The sequence below is a fragment of the Hemiscyllium ocellatum genome, chromosome 2, assembly GCF_020745735.1.
Source record: "Hemiscyllium ocellatum isolate sHemOce1 chromosome 2, sHemOce1.pat.X.cur, whole genome shotgun sequence".
Lineage (NCBI taxonomy): Eukaryota > Metazoa > Chordata > Chondrichthyes > Orectolobiformes > Hemiscylliidae > Hemiscyllium > Hemiscyllium ocellatum.
This window is the reverse complement of record NC_083402.1, coordinates 89,550,074-89,572,176: the sequence shown is the minus strand read 5'-3', so window position 1 is coordinate 89,572,176 and position 22,103 is coordinate 89,550,074. Positions and strand designations below refer to the sequence as shown.

General features: G+C 38.7%; 1 protein-coding gene across 4 annotated transcripts in view; it reads left to right on the top strand.

The window, feature by feature from the left end:
- The window catches only part of LOC132824029 (terminal uridylyltransferase 7-like), a 90,494-nt gene that overhangs the window by 10,222 nt on the left and 58,169 nt on the right, over nucleotides 1-22,103 (top strand). For all 4 annotated transcript variants that reach the window (XM_060838282.1, XM_060838291.1, XM_060838309.1 and 1 more), the window contains 7 exons: nucleotides 208-730; nucleotides 10,201-10,355; nucleotides 12,135-12,251; nucleotides 15,863-16,040; nucleotides 17,795-17,883; nucleotides 20,529-20,580; nucleotides 21,357-21,426. In XM_060838282.1, the coding sequence (XP_060694265.1) occupies nucleotides 232-730; nucleotides 10,201-10,355; nucleotides 12,135-12,251; nucleotides 15,863-16,040; nucleotides 17,795-17,883; nucleotides 20,529-20,580; nucleotides 21,357-21,426 (1,160 nt within the window). In that variant the 5' untranslated portion in view covers nucleotides 208-231. The remainder of the gene's footprint in view (nucleotides 1-207; nucleotides 731-10,200; nucleotides 10,356-12,134; nucleotides 12,252-15,862; nucleotides 16,041-17,794; nucleotides 17,884-20,528; nucleotides 20,581-21,356; nucleotides 21,427-22,103) is intronic.

The window sequence follows — 22,103 nt, the reverse complement described above, 5'->3', positions numbered from 1 at the left end:
GAGTGTGCATTGGATGAATAAAAATCAGGATTGGCTGTGATACTCTGCTGACAGTCTGGCTGTACAGGCTGATGTAAAGAATGGCTATTTGGTCAAGCTAGTAAAGGAATGACACCTGCTCATGAACTTTATAGCACCAGGTGTCAGGTGTGGGAAAGGTTTAAATGTAATCCTTTCTGTAAAATAAATCTTTGTTCCAAATTGCAGGCTCTTATATTTCAATGAACTGAAATGGAGGAAAGATTAAGATTCCCCAGAAGGAGCAAAGAAATGGTCATCAACAAGGAGGAAACTAACTCTTGGAGAAGCATTCCACACCACGAAAATCATTTTGCACCTGGAAGCTACTCAAAAAATTTTAGTAAAAGAACAGAAATGCCAAAGCAAAGGGAAATGCAAGACATTTATGGTACTAGTCCAAGGAAAGGGGCTCAACTGTTCATGAATAGTCCAAATGCACCCATAAGAGCAGGAACTCGGTCTAATGATGCACGCAGAGAAAAAGATAGAAAATGGTTAACTGGTGAAGGTTCTGCAGTTCAGAATACCGAAAAGAAGTGGAGGGACAGTGCTCTTGAGTTGAAGTACAAATCTCCAGCAAGAGGCATTGAACACAATAAAGTAGAACAAAACTACAAGGCTCAAAGTGGCAGTGATAAAGTCAAAAATGTTAGAAAACAGCTACATAATGAATTTGTAAATGATGAAATGCCTGGAAAGCAAACAGAAGGTACGTTTCTTTTTAGAATAATCTATATTAATTATCCTGTCCTTTTCAGTTAGTACTCTGATACTCCTCCCTTGCACTTCAAATTTAGTAACGCTGGTTTGCAGGTTTTGAAAAACATACTACAATGTTTTTCTGTTTGTAGTCCATAGAAAATCACTGTTGGAAGAGTTGTCAAAAATTTAGAAATTGTAGAAGTGCCACCTGCTTGAAACTATCAAGTGTTAGCAATCACTTGCATAAATTAAATTGTGAGCAAAGTGATTTTTGAACAAAAGTCAACTACGTTTTGGTGATGTGATGAAATTTATACATTTTTAATAAGCATTACATCAAAGTAATCTGATAAGCAAGAGCAATATAGTAATTTCATATGTTGGAAAATAATCTTTTCACACAATTACTTCCATGAACAATTCTGAAACCAAAATTCCGAAATATGTTGGAGTTAGCAATATGCAATATTTGCAAGTGAATAGAAATATGAATTTAAAGTTTATAATTGGCTGCAATGTTCCATGTATCTAATGTGACCCACAAATGCAAAAGTTTACATAGCCAGCTTTAATTCTCACTTAAAGTGCTATACTTCTTACTGGATTTCCTTAATACTAACCGAAAGCTCTCACTTAATTTGTTTAGTACTGTACACTGTGTATTTAAAGATGACTTGAACATAAGTATGATAAAATGTACTTTCATTTTTGTTTTGAAATTACCTTTTATATGTTCCTATCTTGAAATGTCATTCCATTTCCTTTCAAGGTTAAAAATCAAAGTTTTAGTACTGTGACACCAGGGATTATCCTTTTGGTTATTTCCTGGTGACCAGAATACAACCTATAGACAGCTTTTGCATGACTGTGTTAGACTTCTACCTGATTGAAACAAAAGCAAAATACTGTGGATGGTGGAAATCGGATATAAAAATATCCAGTGAATGCTCAACTTGGTCAACTTGCATCTGTGAAGAGAGAGACTGTGTTAATATTTTAACTTTTAATGAGAATGATGTATGTTGTGAGCATAGGGTAGACTAGAATACTTCATGAGCACTTTATATCAATGTTTACTAAGAAAACTTCTGCAGACAATGTATCGTTAGAAGCATAGGTTGTAGATGGATAGGATGGAATGAAAACTGATGGGCAGTATGTATTTAAAAGTCTAGCTGTACTGGGGGATCCAAGATGACAGCGACACAGTAGGATTGCATTTGCTGGGCTCCACAACATCGGCAGGACAGAGCTAGAACATGTCCCATCCATGCTACTGAGAGTTAAAATGCAGTAAAGAAGCTGTAGAACTTTAAAATTTTACTTACCTTCATTTTTACTGCGGGAGAATGTCGAAGAAAGGAGGAAATTTGCCCGAGGCTGAGCCACGGCCCAACCCACTGAGGTGGTGGGCATGCTTACTCACCAGGCCTTAGTTGAGGAACTTGTCAAGTCTCACAAGTCCTGGGGAGGCAGATTGAAGAGAAAATTGAGAAGCTGGCCCCAGTCTCTACTTGTGAGCGGCACGGTGGCACAGTGGTTAGCACTGCTGCCTCACAGCGCCAGAGACCCGGGTTCATTTCCCGACTCAGGTGACTGACTGTGTGGAGTTTGCACATTCTCCCCGTGTCTGCGTGGGTTTCCTCTGGGTGCTCCAGTTTCCTCCCACAGTCCAAAGATGTGCGGGTCAGGTGGATTGGCCATGCTAAACTGCCCGTAGTGTTAGGTAAAGGGGTAAATGTAGGGGAATGGGTGGGTTGCGCTTCGGGGGGTCGGTGTGGACTTGTAGAGCCGAAGGGCCTGTTTCCACACTAAGTAATCTTATCTAATCTAAATCTAATCTAAAATCTATGCTGCAAGACCTGGGGAAAAGGACTGATGAGCTCGAACACCGGGCCACGGTTAGAGGCAGAGGCTGATCCATCCAAGTGTAGGATTGAAGGCCTGGAAACACAGGTTCATAGTTTGCTGGATCTGGTGGATGATCTTGAGAATAGGGCAGAAGAAAGAACACTCGTGGTGTTGGCATACCGGAAGGGATGGAATGTAAACAGCCTATAGAATTCTTTGAAAAGTGATTCCCGGAATTCCTAAGTTTGGAGGCTGAAAAGGGTACGCTAAATGTTGAGAGAACCCATCGGGTTGTGCATGAAGGCCAGGAATGGAGCAGCGCCCTCGCCCTGTCGTGGTATGGTTCCATCATTATAAAGACAAACAGAGAAGCTTCCAGAGCCTAAGGGAAGGATCCAGGGGCATTGGTGTGCGAGGGCCCCAGAGTCATGTTTTATCAAGACTTTTCAGCGGCAGTGATCGGAAAAGGAAGTTCCACGATGGCATCAATAACAGATTGAGAGAGCTTGGGACCAGTAATAGCTAAGATATCGAGCGGTGCTTCAGATAATTATAATGGAGCTGTACATTTACTTGACTCAGCAGAAAAAGCGAGGTCCTTGGTGGACTCGCTGACTTATGCCAGATGATAGATTAGGTCCAGATGACAGAGCTGTTTGGGTTCCTCCTTCTATGGAGGACTTGTCAGAGTCTCCTTTTGTTGGGAATAAGTTGCGTTAAATTATGCTCTGGATGGATAGAGTATTTACCTTTAATTTCTAAGTTAAGTTATACCAAGGGATGAGTGATGTATTTACTTTTAACTTACTTGTGTATATTACTAATCTTGCTTTTTTTTCTTGCCTGTGTTTGTGGCGTGACCCTAGCTGGTAGGAACTAAGAGGGTGGTTGGGATGGTGAGGAGGGCTTTGGGGTGTGTAGGTGCCCCCTTTGAATGGGGGCAAATTCCTCTAATTAGTGCCTTTGGCACTTTTTTGTTTTTCCATTTTTGGTGTACAGAGTTTTTGCAAGGTTTGTAGGCTTGTTGGTTGCAGATGCTTAGTTTATGTAGTTATTGTGTTTTGTGGACTTTCTTGTACTGAAGCTCAGTGATTTTGTAGTTCTCTCTCTCTCTCTCTCTCTCTCTCTCTCTCTCTCTCTGTGGAGTCTAAATGGTGCTATAGAATGTTATGGCTAAGGATGTGTTCAAGTGGTGTACCTGGAGTATTAAGGGGAGTCACTGCCTGGTCAAGGGGAAGAAGGTACTTTTCAGTCTTAAAAGGGAGAGGGTGGCTGTTGCCATATTGCAGGAAACATACTTAAATGATGCAGAGCATTTGAAATTGCAACAGAATTGGTATGATTGGGTTTATTTCTCATCTTTCAATATAAGGAGTAGGGGGTGGCCATTCTTGTTTGGAAGAATCTCCCATTTAAGTTGTCAAAGTGTATTTAAAAGCACGCACAGGAAATTTGTAATCCTTAAAGCTTTGTTACATGGGGAAGAATACGGGATCTTAAATGTTTACTATCTCCCAGCCCACCCCCTCAAATTCCTGATAGATGCACTTTCTAGACTGGTTAACGTCGCATCTCAGCATATAATCATGGGGGGGGGATTTTAATTGTCTAATAGATCCTATGATGGTCAGATTGCCCATAGCCCCCCTAGTATCATCTTCATGATATAAGCAATTAAGGAAGGTGTGTGTTGAACTAGGATTGGTAGATGTTTGGAGGCACTTTCACCCTGCTGGCAAGGACTTTACTTTTTTTTCCAAGTCCTCTCAAATGCCAGGCTGGGATTAATGTCTTTTTGACTCCTGCAGTATATTTGGGCTCAGTGGTGTCATGTACAATTGGCAATATCACTATTTCTGATCATGATCCAGTGTATTTAATGGTCAAGGTAAGGATACTATGGTAGGTTTGAGGCATTGGTGATTAGATCCCTTTATCCTTAAGGATAGCAAGTTTACTGAATTCTTTTCTATTGAATTCTTCAGGGCTTTTTTTAAACATTAATTTAGGCTCGATTAATACATCGATTCTTTGGGGAAACTGCTAAAGTTTATGCTCAGGGGTTAGTTATTTCCTATTCTGCCAGTAAGAAATGGCAGAGGGATGAGCAGCAATGCTTGCTCGAGACACATCTGAAGGCAGCTGAAAAGGCATACTTTGGGCCTTCATTGGGTAAACCACAGAGGATCACAGCGCTTCGGTCTACACTAAACTCCATGCTCACATGTGCAGCTAAGAGAGAGCTTACATTTACAAACCAAAGGCTGTTTAAGCATGGAGAAAAGCCAGGCAAGCATTTAACGTATCTTGCCAGGATGAGGAGTGCTCCCCAAGCCATTACATTGATCAGGGAGGATACTGGAAACTTAACCCAGCATTTTGGAAATTTTACTGCAAACTATACCAGTCTGAAAGTTGTGAGGATAGGTGGTTTAGGCTGGAGTCTTTTTTTAAGAATTTGGACCTCCTGGGAGTGACCCCTGTGCAAGAATCTCTCCTTAATGCCCTGTTGTCAGTGCAAGAGGTGGAGGAGGCTGTGAGGTAGCTTCAGAACGGAAAGGCACTTGGTCCTGACTAACTTCCCAGTGAGTTTTATAAGGCATTTGTAAGTATACTGTCAGGACTGATGCCTAGTATGTTTAACGATTCACATAATCATAGCCTCCTCCCGCCATCATTGAGAGAGGTAAACATCTCTCTTTATTCTTAAAGGGAAGGCCCCAGAGGACTGTGCTTCCTGTCGACTCATTTCACTCCTGAATGTAGATGATTAAAATTCTATGTAAGACTCTGGCATTAAGTTTAGAAACTTTGCTGCCCTCCATCGTTAAGGAGGATTAGACTTTATAAAAGGTCACAGGTCATTGAATAATGTCAGGAGGTTACTTAATATGATCCAAGTACGTCAACAAATGATCAGTGCAGGGATGAGTGATCTTTTCAGATGCGGAACAGACATTTGACTGGATTGAGTGGCCCTATCGTTTTTATACTTTAAATACTGGGTGAGGTCTTCATCAGATGAGTAAAGGTTTTGTGTAGTGACCCTCTTACCATGGTCCTCATCATTGGCGTGCGGTTAAGCAATTTTGATATTCTTAGGGGCAATCGACAGGGCTGTCCCTTATCACCATTGCTTTTTACATTGGTGATTAAACCATTGATGGAAGCAATATGTAGGGATCCCAGTATATCTCCAGAATGGGGACAAAGTCCCATAAGATTGCATTGTATGCAGGTAACGTTCTTGTCTTTTTATCAAACTTAACAGTTTCAATGTCACACCTGATACACTGCATCAATTTGTTTGGTGACTTTTCTGGTTACAAGATCAACTTTATGAAATCAGAGGCCATGCTCATGGGTGGTCTCCCGAAAATGTCTGGTCCGGAGGACGAATCTCAATTTCCCTTTAGATGGTCTATAAGGGTTTTCTCTACTTAGATACATTCATTTCTCCTGTCTTTGATGAGCTATTTAAAACCAATTTTATCCATTTATTTGACAGAATGAAACAAGACCTTCGAAGATGGGAGGTGCTTCTGATCTCCTGGTTAGGTTGGATATCCCTCATTAAAATGAATATTCTCCCCTCGCTGCTGTATCCTATGTGAATACTTACTCTGCTTTTTACTAAGCAAATATTTAGAAGACTGAATGGCTGACTCAGTTCCTTTTATTTGATAATGCAAGCAACCCTTTATTAAATTGACTAAACTGCAGCTACCACACACTGGGAAGAGCGGACCTCCCAAATTTCAAAAACTATCAAGTAAGCCCACTGCTATCTAACATGAATGACTGGGCCTGGGGGACCCTCACTCTCTATGGTTAGACAGCAAAGCATCTTGGGCATATGCTCCCTTACCAGTTTGTTGTTCTTGAACAAAATGAGTACAGTTAAGAAATATTGTCATAGTCCAATAGTTATTAATATTGGCATGGCATGCAATGCGTCAGAGTGAGGGCTATACAGCTAATTTTTACACCCACAGTTGGTATGACGGGCTTTCACCCAGAGATGATGGACTTGGGGTTTAAACCATAGGCACCTAAGGGTCTGTCTTGCCTGGGTGACTTATTCAAAGGGGATATACTGATGTCTTTTGACCAGCTAGCTCAAAAATACAAGTTGCCCAGTAGGGACCTCTTCTGCTGTTTTCAAATTAGGAATTTCATACAAAGAGAGACCCCAATTCCAACTGATTCTTATAGATCTGACACAGAGAAGAGGTTGCTAGGTACTGAGAACACACTTCCTGTCAGTAATGTCCATCACCTACTGGGAGAGGGCCCCTCGAATGAGTCCAAACAGCTCTGTAAGGTATGGGAGAGAGAGCTGGACATTGAGATCTCTTCTGAAATATGGCAGGATATCTGGGAAATGCAAGAAGGCTCTTGATTTGCAGTAGAATCCACACTTTGCAATTGAAGATTGTTCACAGGGTCCACTTGGCTCCAGACCATCTTTCAAAATTTAAAGCAGGAATATCTCCAATGTGTCCTAAATGCAAGATGAGTACAGGTACGCTCACTCATTGTCTGTGGTCCTGCCACAGGCTGCAGGTATACCGGAACGCTGTGGTAGGTGAAATAGGGAGGGCCTTGGGGATGGAGGTGGAGGTGGAGGTGGAGATGGACCCAGTATCTCCTGGCTTTATTGATCCACTTCCATTAGACGTGCACAAAAAAAAGGCTTTTCAGTGTCCTCACTTTGTGCTAGAAAGAATATTCTGTTAGGGTGGATGTCAGAAAATCCCTCGGGGGTGGTGGGCTGATGTAAGCTAGTCATGGAGCACATCCCTTTGGACTTTCTTACAAGTGTGGTGCTCCATAAAACTGAGAATTTCTATAAGGCGTGGCGGTCCTTTTTGGACTACCATGGTACAGATTTGTCTGCCATACTAGTAAGGACTTTTGTATAGCCATAATGATTCTGTTTAATGAATCTGGTATTCAGAGAGGAGGAACTACGAACACATGAATATGTATTCATTTATACACTTGTTGGTCAAGGGCTATTATTTTGCTTCATTGGTATTATTATTATTATTACTCGTGTTTTTAGTTATTAGTTATTATTTATTCATGTAATTAGTGGGCTTATTTTTTGTATTGGTTTGAATTGTATGTTTTGTATTTGTTGTAATATCCAAAAAATTTTCTTCTCTTTTCAATAAAAATATATTTTTAAAAAGTGTAGCTGTACTGAGAGTGGGGGATAAACCATCATGCCTGATAGCCAAGGGAATTTGGTAATGGCAATAACAGAAGGGCTTGCCATAACCTTTTGAAATTTTCCAAGATAACAGAAACATGCCTGAGGACTCGATGGGTTTGTAACAGGTAGATCATGCTTGTCTAATTTAGTTGAAGGACATGTTGTCCTTAGAGGGAGGTTCAGAGGAGGTTTACAAGATTGATCCTGGGGATGAAGGACTGGTCAGAGGTTGAGGAGTCTGCGTTTGTACTTAATGGAATTTAAAGGATATGTTGGGGGGGAAATGATTGAAATTTACAGAATATTAAGAAGCCAAAGTAGAGTGGGCGTGCAGAAGATATTTCTACTAATAGGGGAGACGAGGACTTGAGGACAGTCTCCGAGTGAACGGATAACTGTTTAGAACTGAGATGAGATGAAATTTCTTCAGCTAGAGAGTGGTGAATCTGTACGATTATTGCATTTAATGTATTAAAGACAGACAGATTGTTTTTTGATTCTTGAGAGTGAATTCCTGGAAAGTGACTGGCCTGGATGGAGTCCCTAGCTGTGTACTCAGATCCTGTGTGTACCAGGTGGTGGGAGTATTCACTGACATCATTAACTTCTTACTAAGATCAGAAGTCCTCCCCTGCTTCAAGAAGATAACCATCACCGTGGTCCCAAAGAAAACTCATGCTGCGTGCCACAATGACTACCACTCAGTGACTCTGACTTCTAAAATTATGAAGTGCTTTGTGAGATTAGTCATGGCTCATGGCAACTCCAACCTCCGAGATTGCCTTGATCCCTTGCAATTTGCCTACTATTATAATAGGCCCATTGCAGATGGCACCTCTGTAGCCCCACATTCCTCCTTGGAACGTCTGGATAACAAGGATACCAACATCAGGCTTCTAATAATTGACTACAGTTCGGCCTTCAACACCATAACCCCAACCAAGCTAATCTCCAAACTCTGAGACTGAGGTCTCTGCTCCGCTCTCTGCAACTGGATCCTCGACTTCCTGACCTATAAGCTGCAATCAGTGAGAATAGGCAACAACACCTCCTCCACGACAGTTCTCAGTACCGGTTCCCTGCAAGGCTGCATACTCAGTCCTTTACTTATACTCCTTTTATACACTCATGACTGTGTGGCCAAATTTTGTCCTAACTCCATCTACGTGTTTGCTGATGTAGGCCATATCTCAACCAAAGGAAAGAGTATGTGTGTGTTTGGTGGCATGGTGTAAAACAACAATCTCTCTCAAATTCAGCAAAATATAGGAGCTGTTCATTGATTTCAGGAAAAAGGGTGGATGGCATGTCCCTGTCTACATTCATGGTGCTGAGGTGGCAATGGTCAAAAGTATCAAGGTCTTAGGAATGATGATCAACAATCTGTCCTGGTGCACCCACATTGATGTAACAGTCAAAGAACAACAATGCCTCTACTTCCTCAGGCGGCTAAGGAAATTCAACTTGCCCATTAAGACTCTCATCAATTTTTATAGATGCATCGTAGGAAGCGTTCTGTTCAGATGTATCACGGCTTGGTATGGCAACTGCTCTGCCCAGCATCATGAGAAATGACAGAGACTTGTGAACACAACCCAGTCCATCATGCAAGCCAATGTTTTATCCATTGATTCCATCTATATATTTTGCTGCCTCAGGAAGGCAGCCAACTCTTCCAACCTCTTTTGGACAGAAGACACAAAAGCTTAAACACAGGTACCAATAGATTTAAGAACAGCTTCTTCCCTGCTGTTACTAGACTTCTGAATGGATCTCTCAAATTTTAAGTTTAATGTTGGTCTCACTGTTTGTGCCCCTTCTCAGCAGCTGTAAAATTCTATTCTTCACCCAGTTCTATTACCTTAATGCAGTTTGTATGGTATGATCTGCCTGTATTGTACACAAAACAAAACTCTTCACTGTGCCTAGATATTTATGCCAATAAATCAAATTTAAAAATTAGTAAGGGGATCAAAGGTTTTGGGAGAAGGCAAGATAATGGGGTTGAGAAACATATCAGCCATGATCAAATGTTGATGGGCCAAGTAGCCTAAATCTACTTTACTTATTTCTATCCAATGGTCTGTGAATTTTTGAAGTAGTAGTACAAAAGGCTGATGAACAGAATACATTAGATGTTGCCTGTGTAAATTTTAAGAAAATATTTGACAAAACACTGCATAAAATGCTGGTTATGCACACTCCCAAAAAATTGGACTTGAAACATTATTTCTGTTTCTATCTCAGTAGACCTCTGTCAGGCCTGCTGAGTTTCTGCAGCATTTTGTGTTTATTTTAGATTTCCAGCAAACACAGTATTTTGCTTTTATTTGTTGAATTATGAAATCCTCTTTGCAACAATGTTATCTCTCTACAGTTTTATTTTGAGATTAATTTTTTTGAAGGCCTAAAGAAGCCCAAGAAAACAAAAAGGAATGAAAAAATGCAAGACTTCAGTGCACCCATTATTGATGAATCCAAATTAACGAAAGAAGAACGGCTTGGATTATATCAGGCCGAAGAAAGACTACAGCGAGAATTTATCGTCAGACTCAAGAAAGTAATGTAGTTCTTTATGTCGACTGTTTATGTTATATCGATAGGAGAAATTGTATTTTTAGCATGCTTAAAGCATTTGGATTCTGTATGGGTGGGGAATTTCATCCAGATTTTTTGATAGTGACATGAATTATGATTTGGGTGTTTCATCAAAGGATTTTGTGATGTTTCAAGGATTTCAGAAATCCATAGCGTTTCCTCTATTCCTAAATTAGACCCACACATATTTTTATCTGTTCAGAACAAAAGGACCAATGTTACCCTGTATTAAAATCCAACAAGGCATCCTCTTGCCTGCAATGCTTAAATAATAGGCACCATCAAATCAACACTCCAAAATAGCTTTATCAGCCATTCAATATCCTATTCATAAGCAAACCAGTCATTCTTTTACATTCCCTAGTGCCTATTTTGCACACTCCTTTACCTGGTCTCTTAATCCGACCCAGACTTGCAACATGGCTCATGGAAGTCTTTCATTAGGGGAGACTGCACCGCTCTTGCAGGAAAACCTACTGCTGGTTAGACTCTAGAAGGCCCAGCTTTGAGTGAAAGCCATCTGGCCTGGATCGGCTGACGAGCAGCAAGAGAAGTGGTCAGTGTGGAAGAAGAAATACTGTTCTCCTGAGGTCATCGGGTTTGTGCTCCAGGGGGCCACGGTCACATGGTGGTGGATCAGCAGTCCTTGCACAGTAAATTTTACATTATTTGGCATTTGACCAACTGGAATGTGACATTCCATCAGATGTCACTGTGGCCATGCAAAGTACCAATGTTGTCCATCAGAAGTGGCTCTAAAAGAAATGGCGAAGATTTGAAGTATTTTTCTCTCAGCATTTACATTGAAAGAGTCAAAAGGTGAAGAGGCTCAAGTGCTTGCAAGTTGTATGTTGCATGTTTTCATTTAATTGCTACAATTACTAAGCGTGAACAAATGTTTTTGCCTTTGTCCTTCTTGCTGGTGGAGATTGCAGATTTGATGAGTGCTCTCAAATATGTCTTGCTGACTTGCAGCAGCCTTTAGGTACTGCACTCTGCAACCGTATATATACCGTGTGATAGTGGAGTAGAGAATTATTACCAGGATTAATCTGTAACTCAAGTTACTGGACAAAAAAAAATTGTTTTCCTAGAGTTGCTCTAAGGAGCTTGACATAGTTTGTGAGAGAAAGTGGAGATGGAAATTTCCATCCCTTTATTCAAATGTGTTTATTCAGTCCTCTTAACTGTAATGACAGTTTTTTAAATCCTTATGTAGACAGATCCTTAGAATAGACAGTGTTAAAGACACCAACTCTCAGTAATATTCTTTGAGGACCCCACAAATTGTTGGAGAGCACCAAACAGTATAATCCAACAGGATAACTTTTTCCCTGTTTCACTGACCCATAGAAACTATTTTGATTGTAATTGAAAATGCATAGATTAAAGCTTCTATTTGTAGTTGCTTGTAATGGTTTTTGGGACTTTTATTCCATTTTAAGAAATGCATTTTGAAAATTGTTCGAGAGCTTGCCAAATGATATTGAATTTCATAAATGTTTTTAATTCCATTAGGTGCAGACTGACAGTGTAAAAATAATGGATTATAGCCATACATTGTGAATGCAAAAGATTCAAAGAATTTATATCAGAGTTGGGTTGAAATATCTGCTATTATATTATATTATGAGCAATACTGATTATATTAGGTTGCAAGTCTATCATTGGTGTACGATTAACATCCTTTAATACTTCTGAAATTCACTATTTGTATTTTGTGCCACAATTTTATTTTCAGCGTGCCCAAAGCTGCCCTACTGCAAAGTATACCTGTAAGCTTTGTGATGTGCTGGTTGAATCTGTCTCATCTGCTTATAAGCACATTAAGGAGAAGCGACACAAAAAATATGTGAAGGTGAGTTGATAATGAAGTTCTGTGTATTTCACATCTATCTACTTTAGGATCAGTTGTTTCCAAATTGAATCTAGGAGAGAGTTGCAGAACTGTTTCCAGGAACTATGACTGTATAGTTTAAAGTTTGTAAGGGCAGGAAATAAAAGAGAGTTAAGGCTGATAATCTGATCAGTCATTGTCTTGCATTGCAAAGAAGACTGAGTCAAGTAGCCCACTCCTCCTTTGATACCCCAGGACATGCAGCCTGGTCATTGCCATTGTGGTGACTTCTACCACTTATTAACATGAAAAATTAGCACTGCTAGATGTAATGGAAAATTAACAGAATCTGAAAGAGAATACTTTGCTAAATTTAATACTTTACTAAACTTTGCAAACGCTTTGCTGAATTCTGCAGTGGAGACAGTTTGGCTTTGCTGAACTTTGCAAACATTCAACCTGACCTTGCGAGCAGTCGAATTCAGCAAAGAAGCTAAAGGAAACATGAAGACAGTAAGCAATTATATCCACAGTAAAGAAATGTGTAAACAAGGAGCTTGAATATTTCCCAGCTCCTGTCCTTGAGAATGTGATCAGATTAGTATAAAAAGAATATGTGAAATTTGTTCAGGGCTCTTACACGAGGCGTTTTTGTTATGTGTATTGGTCCCCTGCATGCAGAGGTTAAAAATAAAGCTTTTTCTTTGCTCTTGCTCGCAGTTGAGTCGAGTCGATTTAATTTCCATGACACAAGATGTTAACATTTAAGCAATGTGTTAGTCTTTAGATTATATTTGTCCCCTATTGAAATATAAATTCTAAATTGCACACAGTTGGCTTTTAGTTAAATATATGATAATATTTGGAATTCTTCTCTAATAATATATTCCATAATCCATCTTTATGCATAAGCAAAATTCAGTAGCGATAATCTCCAGGCTGTCTTTCAGTAGTAGAGTTATAGAGCCAAAAGGATGGAAACAAATCCTTTAATCTAACCAATCCATGCCTACCCTAATCCCAATCTAAATTATTCACATTTGCCTAAGTTTGGCCCATATCCCTCCAAACATTTATTATTTATGTACTTATCCAAATATCTTTTAAATTGTGGCAGTTGTAACTGTTCCCGCATCTGCCACTTCGTTCATTCCATACATGAACCACACTCTGATTTAAAAGAAAAATTGCTTCTCCTGTCTTTTTTAAAATTGTTCTTTAAATCTTTCTCCTTTTACCTTTAAAAATTCTGCCCCCGGACTTGAAATCCCTCCCACTAGGGAAAAGACTCTTGCCATTCACTTTATCTATAGCCTTCATGATTTTATAAATCTCCATAAGGTCACCCTCAACCTCCAGTGGAAACAGTCTCAACTTGTCTAGCCTCTCCATATAACTAGTTATGTGAAGACTATTGCAGTTGATTTAATAACTGACTAACAAAAGTATGATATTGTTGCTGTCAAAACTTATGTTTTTTTCCTACTCATGTTTGAAACTAGTTTCTGGGTGTAGGTACACATTGGCTGTGGTTAGGTTTAATCAAGTTAAGGGTAGAATTTAATGATTAATGTGTGTTTAATTTAGTATGGTTACAAAATATTTCTGCTTCACAATCCATGTGTTCTTTGTTTGTAAAACTAAATTATTAAAAATTACAATTAATTTAGAAATTCATGGGTGGATGTTGGGGTAGTGGTAATGTCACTGAAGTAGGAATGCTTGGAGACACAGGTTCTAATCCCACATGACAGCTAGTGAAGTTTACGTTTGATTAATAAACATCTGGAATGTAAAGTTGGACTTCGTAATCACAATATTATCATTGTTGTAAACAATATACCAGGTAGTTCTTCTATAACACGATGGTTGTGTTCTTGTGTGACCCTACGCTGTGTAATAAAAATGGCAATTAAAGAGTTGATGATGCAGCTATTATAGCCAACACATGTTTTAAAAGTTTGCACTTTAATGAATAGGGAATGCTGTTTTTAATCACGTTATAGCCAATTCACATTGACGAAGCGTGCATTATAGCAGAATGACCTGTAATCTTTTCACTAATGACCTTTGGGGGAAAAAGATCTGCTGTTCTTTGTTGCGCTGACCTACATGTAACTCCAGACCCCAGAAAAGTGCTTGAATCTTAATTCTATTCTGAAATGACCTGAGAAAAATACTCCGTTCAAGTGCCATTAGGGATGGACAAATAAATGTTGGCTTTGCCAGTAATGCCTGCACCCTGAAAGAATGAGAAAGAAATTACCTTGGTTGAGAGAACTGATATTTTGCACTCTTCCTTTGAAAGACTTTGTTGTTAATGTACACTCTGGGTGAAAGAAAGAAGAATGAAAATAGAGAATCTTTTCGGTATCAGTGGACATATGAGGCATTGATGACAGCTTATATTTCCTACTGTGAAGTTGTTGGAGAGCCTGTTCACAATTTCCATGGATTCCCCGCTGTGACAGCATTAAATTCTTTAACTTGGGCTCCTACTCCAATCTCAGAAGGACATCCTTTTGAGAGCTACAGATCATTCGTATAGCTGGCAGTGGGAATGCTGACTATTACAAGGGCTGCAAGTAGTTCCACCACACTGAGGAGCCCTGATAAGTCTGGGATTGGGGCTCTTTGCGAGAGGAGTGGGGAGCCAGGTTCCAAAAGTCCAGAGGGATGTTTGAGCAGTTATGACCTTGGTGGAGGTTGCCTCTGGTCCCACAGGACCGAAAGGGAGGTTCTCCTATTTCCCTCCCCCCAGCAGTGTTCAACAACACTGCACAGCGTACATCAGCTTCACACATGGCACAGATTTTACTTTTAAGTAATTTTCTTTAAAATAAGTATGCCATTATCCATTTAAGGGTTTCCGTAGGCAGAGGGGATGGACAGGCTGTCCAACAAGTCTTGTGTTACTGTATAATTTCAGGTACAAAACGAGCAAATAGGCATTGGGCAGGCCCCTCACTGATTTTAAAACTCTATCCCACCTTCAAGCCTACCAGCAGGGAGAGGCAAAGTCATGTGCACTGTGCTAATGCAAGCTTATGTTGAAGTCTAAAGTCTGGTATACTTATTATTTAATTAATTAATTTGTTTGTGCTTTGTCACTCCTTATCCAAAAACTTGAAGTGTTACTTCATTAACTTATGTCATTTAAATGTAAGAAAACACATTTCTTAGCTTTAAATAGGACTTTTTTTTCCAAGGGAATAAAGGGCAAAACTACAACAATATTTTCAGACAGGAGCAAAAATATTGATATGCACAATATACGCAATAAAGTTCCTGTCTGAACATCACAATGCTTCATCTTGATAAATCTGCCACAGTTGAAAATGTTTGTGTCCATTATAAAAAATTGCTATTATATTTATTTTTGAAACACTCATTTTACCTACTTAGACAATCGAATTGATGCTTTACAGGATTATACAATGGGTTTTTCTTTTACAGTTTACCTTCTCTACATTTAAATGGCATCCGTGATTTGTACAAAATTGGAAATAAAAAATCTGTGTGCAATATTAAATATTTAGGTGTTCTCTAAGTTATGAAATAAATACAAAAGTATAGAAAATTGTGTTGGGGCATTTAATATTTGGTTTAGTAACTTGAATCTGTACTATTAGGAAAAACAAGAAGAAGAAACTCTCACAAAAATCCCTCCTCCAAATGTGTCTCAAATAAGAGCAGTTGATGCTGCCATTAACAAGGTAGTCCAGGAGTATGGCATGACTGAAGAAGATGTGAACGAAAGGCATGAAATTACAAAAAGAATGGAAAAGCACCTGCAGATTTTATTACCAGGTACAATGTTACCCTATTCTGTAAGTGTGATTCCTTCCTCCAGCTTCAACTTATTCAACCTGAATTCCTATACAAATTCCACCCTTCATCTAATGATTACAGATGTAACCAAGACATCCAAAACATTCAACCTGCCAATCACACTAAATCCAATCATGCGCTCTCGATGTCCATGCAACTCCATGTGGACACTCTTGATCTTTCTATTAAGCAACACTGGCTCACCCTATCAAAGCTATCCTGGTCTACGGTTACACTTCATTCTTCACCTCACACAGTGCTTTGGAAAAGTTTTTCTAAATTTTGGGTGTAAAGAATCAAATGCACCAACACACGGGACATGTGTGTCTCCATATCTTTCCACTTATTCCCTCTGTGTATTTTGTTTGAATGTCGTCGACTATCTCTAAGTATTTATGATATCTAATGAATTTCCCCTCCCTTAGTTCTGAACATTCTGTCCTCAACAAAATCTTCAGCTTCATCCTTTTAAATCCCCACTTCAATTAATTTTGAGTTTGGTATGACATAAACATTTCTTCCTTGGTCTTCAATTCCATTCTTACCACTTTAACAATGAATTTTTCTCCCTTGAATGTATTTTTCATCCAGCTCCAATATTCTCCTGTCAGCAAACCCCTTGTCCTTAGCTTCTATCCATGTTCATTGTTCACCATTTTTGCCAGCTGCTGTGTGATACCACCAACAAACCCATCTTCTCCAGCCCTCTATCTTCCGTGTTCTCTTGGACACTTCAGGAAACCCTGGTCTATGCCTTGGTCACCCCTAAAATTTCTCCCTTCGCTAAGACACCATTCATACAAGCACAAGTGATATAACGCCTCTCATCTCCCCATCTCCCTTCCCATCATTGAAAGCTGCAAACACTCTTTGGAAGTAAACTAATGATGTACAAATTCCTTTTAATTTAGTAAATTGTTTTCTGTTTGCAGTGTATTCTGTTCTGCATCAGGGAGACCAAATGTAGACCCGGTGACCCTTCTGATTAGACTACTAAGATGAACTTGGGCTTGCTGTCACTTGTTTTAGTTCACCTGGTTCCCAGTCTGACCTTCCTGTCTTCAATCTTCCAATGAAGCTCCATGCAGTCTTGGGGAATGATGTCTCCTGTTTTGTCTCCGCTTTCTACAGCATACTGAACTCAGTACTGAGTTTAAGAACCTAGATCATAACCCCTCCTCTCATCTTATCCTGGACAGAATTCTTTTTGTTTGCTAGGTTGTTTCTTTTTTTTATCCCTTTGTGTTTCATTCAGATGGCTTATAGCCATTTCTGCCTCATCCGAAGACAAGTTTTTTTTGGTATGCTAATTACCACTACCGTTGCCTTTTGCTACATGACATCCTTTGTTAGTTAGTCTTTCCTGCCCTTGAGTTTAATGCAGATCTTCTCTTTTGTTATTCATGTCCTCTGGCTTTGAAAATGTGTAGATTAATAAAAGTATACAGATTTCTATAATTCTTTCATTCTGATGAAAGGTCATTAACCTGGAATGTTGGAACTGCTCTCCATTCATTCTGCCTGACCTGCATTTTCTGTATTGTTTTATGTTTTTACTTTAGCTATAACTTGCTATGTAATAAGATTTCTGTAAAGTTAGTTTACAATAATTTTTCAGGTATACTGGGTAAAAATTTAAATATTTTTGGCATGAAACTCAAGTAATTCACTGTATTATTGCAGTTAGCCATTGTTGAAATTTATGGCATTTATATTTTTTTGTTGTTATCCAGATTGCTCACTAAGACTGTATGGCTCCTCTTGTACCAGATTTGGCTTTAAAGATTCTGACCTTAACATAGATATACAGTTTCCAGCTCATGTAAGTTTCTAGGGACTGCGCAATGAATACAGTTTTTGTACAGATATCTGTAAGGTTTGGCATATACTAGTTTAGATAATAAACCTGATATTAAAATTGTTCAAATTTGAATTTTAATGTTGAACCTTTTGAATACTGAACTTCAAGATTAAACTCCATCTATCTTAGAAATATTTTGTGAATTCTGATGATAGACTTGTCTCATTAGCACTGTTTGGTATTACTTATCATTGTACAGTCACTTACAATCTAGATTCAGAGTCTGATATTGAGCATGGCTTACTTTCCCTACCATCTTGTGCAACATTGTACCCCCTTGCCATAACTTGCTAATATGTGAAACTACTTTCATCCATCTTGGAAAGAATCCTTCCAGCACTTCTCCCTCTTTTCCTCCTTTTCCCTTTTTATCCTTTCCTTCCTTCCTGTCTGTCTGTCTGTCTTGTAGGCACACATTTGCTCTCGCTCTCAGCTCTGTCTCCAATCCCACCCCCTCTGAACTGCTCAGGTTTACATGCACAGACATTCGGAGTGGTGGAAGCCTATTTGGCCCTTCCAAGCCTAGTCTGCTGTTCAGTCTGATCGTGACTGATCATCGTACTTTCTATTCCACTCTTTCTTTCATCCCTTTAGTCCTAAAACTATATCTAACTCCTTCTTGAAAATATTCAGTGTTTTGGCCTCAACAATACTCTATGGCAGAAAATTCCACAGGCTCACCATTATCTTTAGTGAAGAAATGTCTCATCATCTCAGCCCGAAGTGGCTCACCCGATGTCCTTAGACTATGTCCATTGTTCCAGAAGAAAGTGAAGACTGCACATGCTGGAGATCAGAGCTGAAAATGTGTTGCTGGAAAAGCGCAGCAGGTCAGGCAGCATCCAAGGAGCATTCTTCTGCTCCTTGGATGCTGCCTGACCTGCTGCACTTTTCCAGCAACACATTTTCAGCTATGTCCAGTGTTCCTTCAATTTTTTTTCCAGCACCACAGGCCTCTGAGGTCCCTGCCACAATCACCATGCCAACATAGATCACCTTGCTGAAAGCAATCGTTGTACATGGAACCTTTGTGCACCTGTGTGCAGCCACAGCTGTGCAACTTAGAGGAACCATTGACTGTGACCCCTAGTTCTGGTCTTCCCAGTTATCGGGAACATCCTTTTTGTGTTGACTATAAATAATTGTTTTAGAATTTCATAGATTTCTGAGAAATCTCTTTCTTCCTTCTAAACTCCAGTAAACATTGTCCTAACTGATCAAGTCTCTTTTCAGTCATACCATCTCAGGAATCAGTTTGGTAAACCTTCATTACACTGCCTCCAAAGCCAGAACATACTTCCTCCAGATAAGGAGACCGAAACTGCACATAATACTCTAGTTGTGGTCTTAACAAAGCTGTGTATAATTGCAGCAAGACATCCCAACTCCCATGTTCAAACCCTCTCGTTTTGAAGGCCAACATACCATTTGTGTTCTTCTTTGCCTGTTGCACCAAATGTTCACTCCAAGGACACCAGTTCTTATTGCACCCTCCCCTTTCCCAAACTATCACCATTCACATAATATTATGCTTTCCTACTGCCAAAGTGGATAACTTATTATTTATCCACATCCATATAATTTTACCTTGCATTTGCCCACTCGTTCAACTTGTCCAAATCACATAGAAGCATCTCTGCATGTACATTCTGAATGGCTGAAAACCTTGCGTTACTGCACTAGTCATTGGCTGTGCCTTGGAAAAGACCCATTTACTGCTTTAGTTTCTGTCTGACAATCAGTTCGTTATCCATGTCTGTACATTATCACCAATACTATGCACTTTAATTTTACACTCCAGTCTCTTGTGTAGGACCTTATCGAACGCCTTCTGAAAGTCCAAGCAAAAGACATGCACTGGCTCCCCGTTATCAACTTTTCTAGTTAACCCCTTGAGAAAAACTAATAGATTTGTCAAGCACAATTTCCCTTGCATAAATTCATGCTGATTCCCTCTGGCCATTGTTTTCCAAGTGCTCAGCTATTAAATCTGTGATAGTGAACTTCGGTATTTTCTCTGTTACTAATGTCTGGCTAACTAATCTATAAATCTGTTTCTCTCCTTAATGGGATTACATTAGCTTCCTCTGATCTATAGAAACTGTTCCAGAGTCTATAGAACCTTGAAGTATAGCCACCAATGCATCCACTATTTCTAGCGACATTTCCTTAGGTACTCTGAGATGTAGATTATCAGACCCTGGGGATTTATTGACTTTTAATCCCAACAATTTTCCTAACACTATTTCCCTACTATTATTGATTTCCTCAGGTCCTCCCTCTCACTAGATTCCTCAAAGTTCTTGGAATGTTATTTGCATCCTCCTTTGTGAAGATAGAACCAAAATATGTATTTAACAAGTTTACCATCTCTTTGTTCCCCATTATAACTTCCTCCGTTTCTGACTGTTTCTGTTTTGTTTCTAATAAAGTCAAATTATAGTTTAATTTCTAATGATTAGTATCCTGTAAGTACCCTAATAATCTTAAATGATATTTTAAAATGTTAATGATGAAAGTGAGGAGAGGAATGTACTTCATGCAAAAGGAATACGTAAATAATTGATTTTATAGATGAGTATATCTGTCCTTTTTTTGTTTCTCAGATGAATCAACCTGATGTACTATTGCTGGTTCAGGAAAGCCTTAAGAATAGCAGTAAGTTTTTGGAAAGATAAGAGAAAATGTCTTTCAACTATTATATGCATAAGTAATTTGCTGTTTTTAGAAAATACTATGTTGTAGAGTCATACATGAAACCATTTGAATGATTATGTAAGATCAATTCTATGGGAATTTATGTAATTTGTTGAATTGTATGTCTATCTTTTGTCTGCAACTAAAATGACATGAGAATTATTGAAATGTATCTTGCCCACTTAAATTTAACACATTAATGGCACACTTTACAAATCATTATATGAAATATGTAGAGCTGTACAATGTTTTCGATATAATACCATTAGCAAATTAAAACTTAGTTCCATCTTGTAATACTTTTGTCCTTTTCCAATAGGTAAAAACTAGAAGAGCCTAGTTCCTATCCCAGGACTTAATTTACAAAAACTAAAATTAATCATTAGAGCTCCAGTAAATCAGAATAGGGGTTCTTCGTCAAAATTTTCTAGAAAACTTTTGCCCACTGAAAGTGAGTCACCATGTTTATACAGTGACAAATATTGTGTGCCTTTTCATTGTTTATCAAGTAATACTTAAAGTTCTACCTCAAGAAAATTTGTGACTGGGCCTGAATACGTGGTCTTTGGATCTTCATTTTGTATGTCAACACAATCCCTAGTAAATGTGTTGATCAGATTAGATTAGCACAAGCTTGGTTCAGAAATATCAAACCTCCCTGTGATGAGCAGAAAGAACAGTTTAACAGTCAAAAGAATTGTTAAATAGATTTTTTTGCTCTTCCCAAATTTATTCAGTTTCTTTCATTGATGTTGAGGCGGAGTTCCATGCCAGAGTGCCTGTCGTACTATGCAGAGACAAGCAAAGGTTTGTCAGGACTTACTTTTCTTAATATGAATGTAGTTTACTATAGTGTTAAGTATAACGTGAACTGAGCCACTTACAAAATACTAACCATTGTAAACTAATTAATCTAGTTTAATATGTATATTAACACATTAAAATAAGTTGTACTAAACTTAAATTCTTCCTATTTCTATTGTAATGTATACTAAGTTTTTTTTTTAAGTCTCCTTTTCATTTCCCTGGCATTGCCACTCTTTGATTAGAAACTGAGTGTGATTTACTGTTGAATCCCATTTGAGGTGAAGGAAGACACTATTTTCTTCAGTTCACAGCAAGAGCTGTGATTGAATAATATCTGGTTGGAAATTGACTGAAGCCAGGAATTTTATGCTTTCCCCTTAACTAGGAAAATCTTTCTAGTTCTTAATTTACAAATAATATAGATTTATAAAATTTGGAAGAAGGCCTTTCCTTTTTCTTCTTGCTACATTCTCATGTCCAATGCTTCCAGTCTATGATCTTTTTAAAAGTCTTTTCCACTGGTGATTCTTAGATTTGATCTTAGATATGGTCTTCAGCGTTTAAAATATATTTTTACATACGTACAAATTTAAAAGGGATGGGTGTTTTGGGCTGAATAGCTTTCCCTTCTTTTTATAACATACTTGATTTTCCAAAAGAAACTTATCCATTGAATA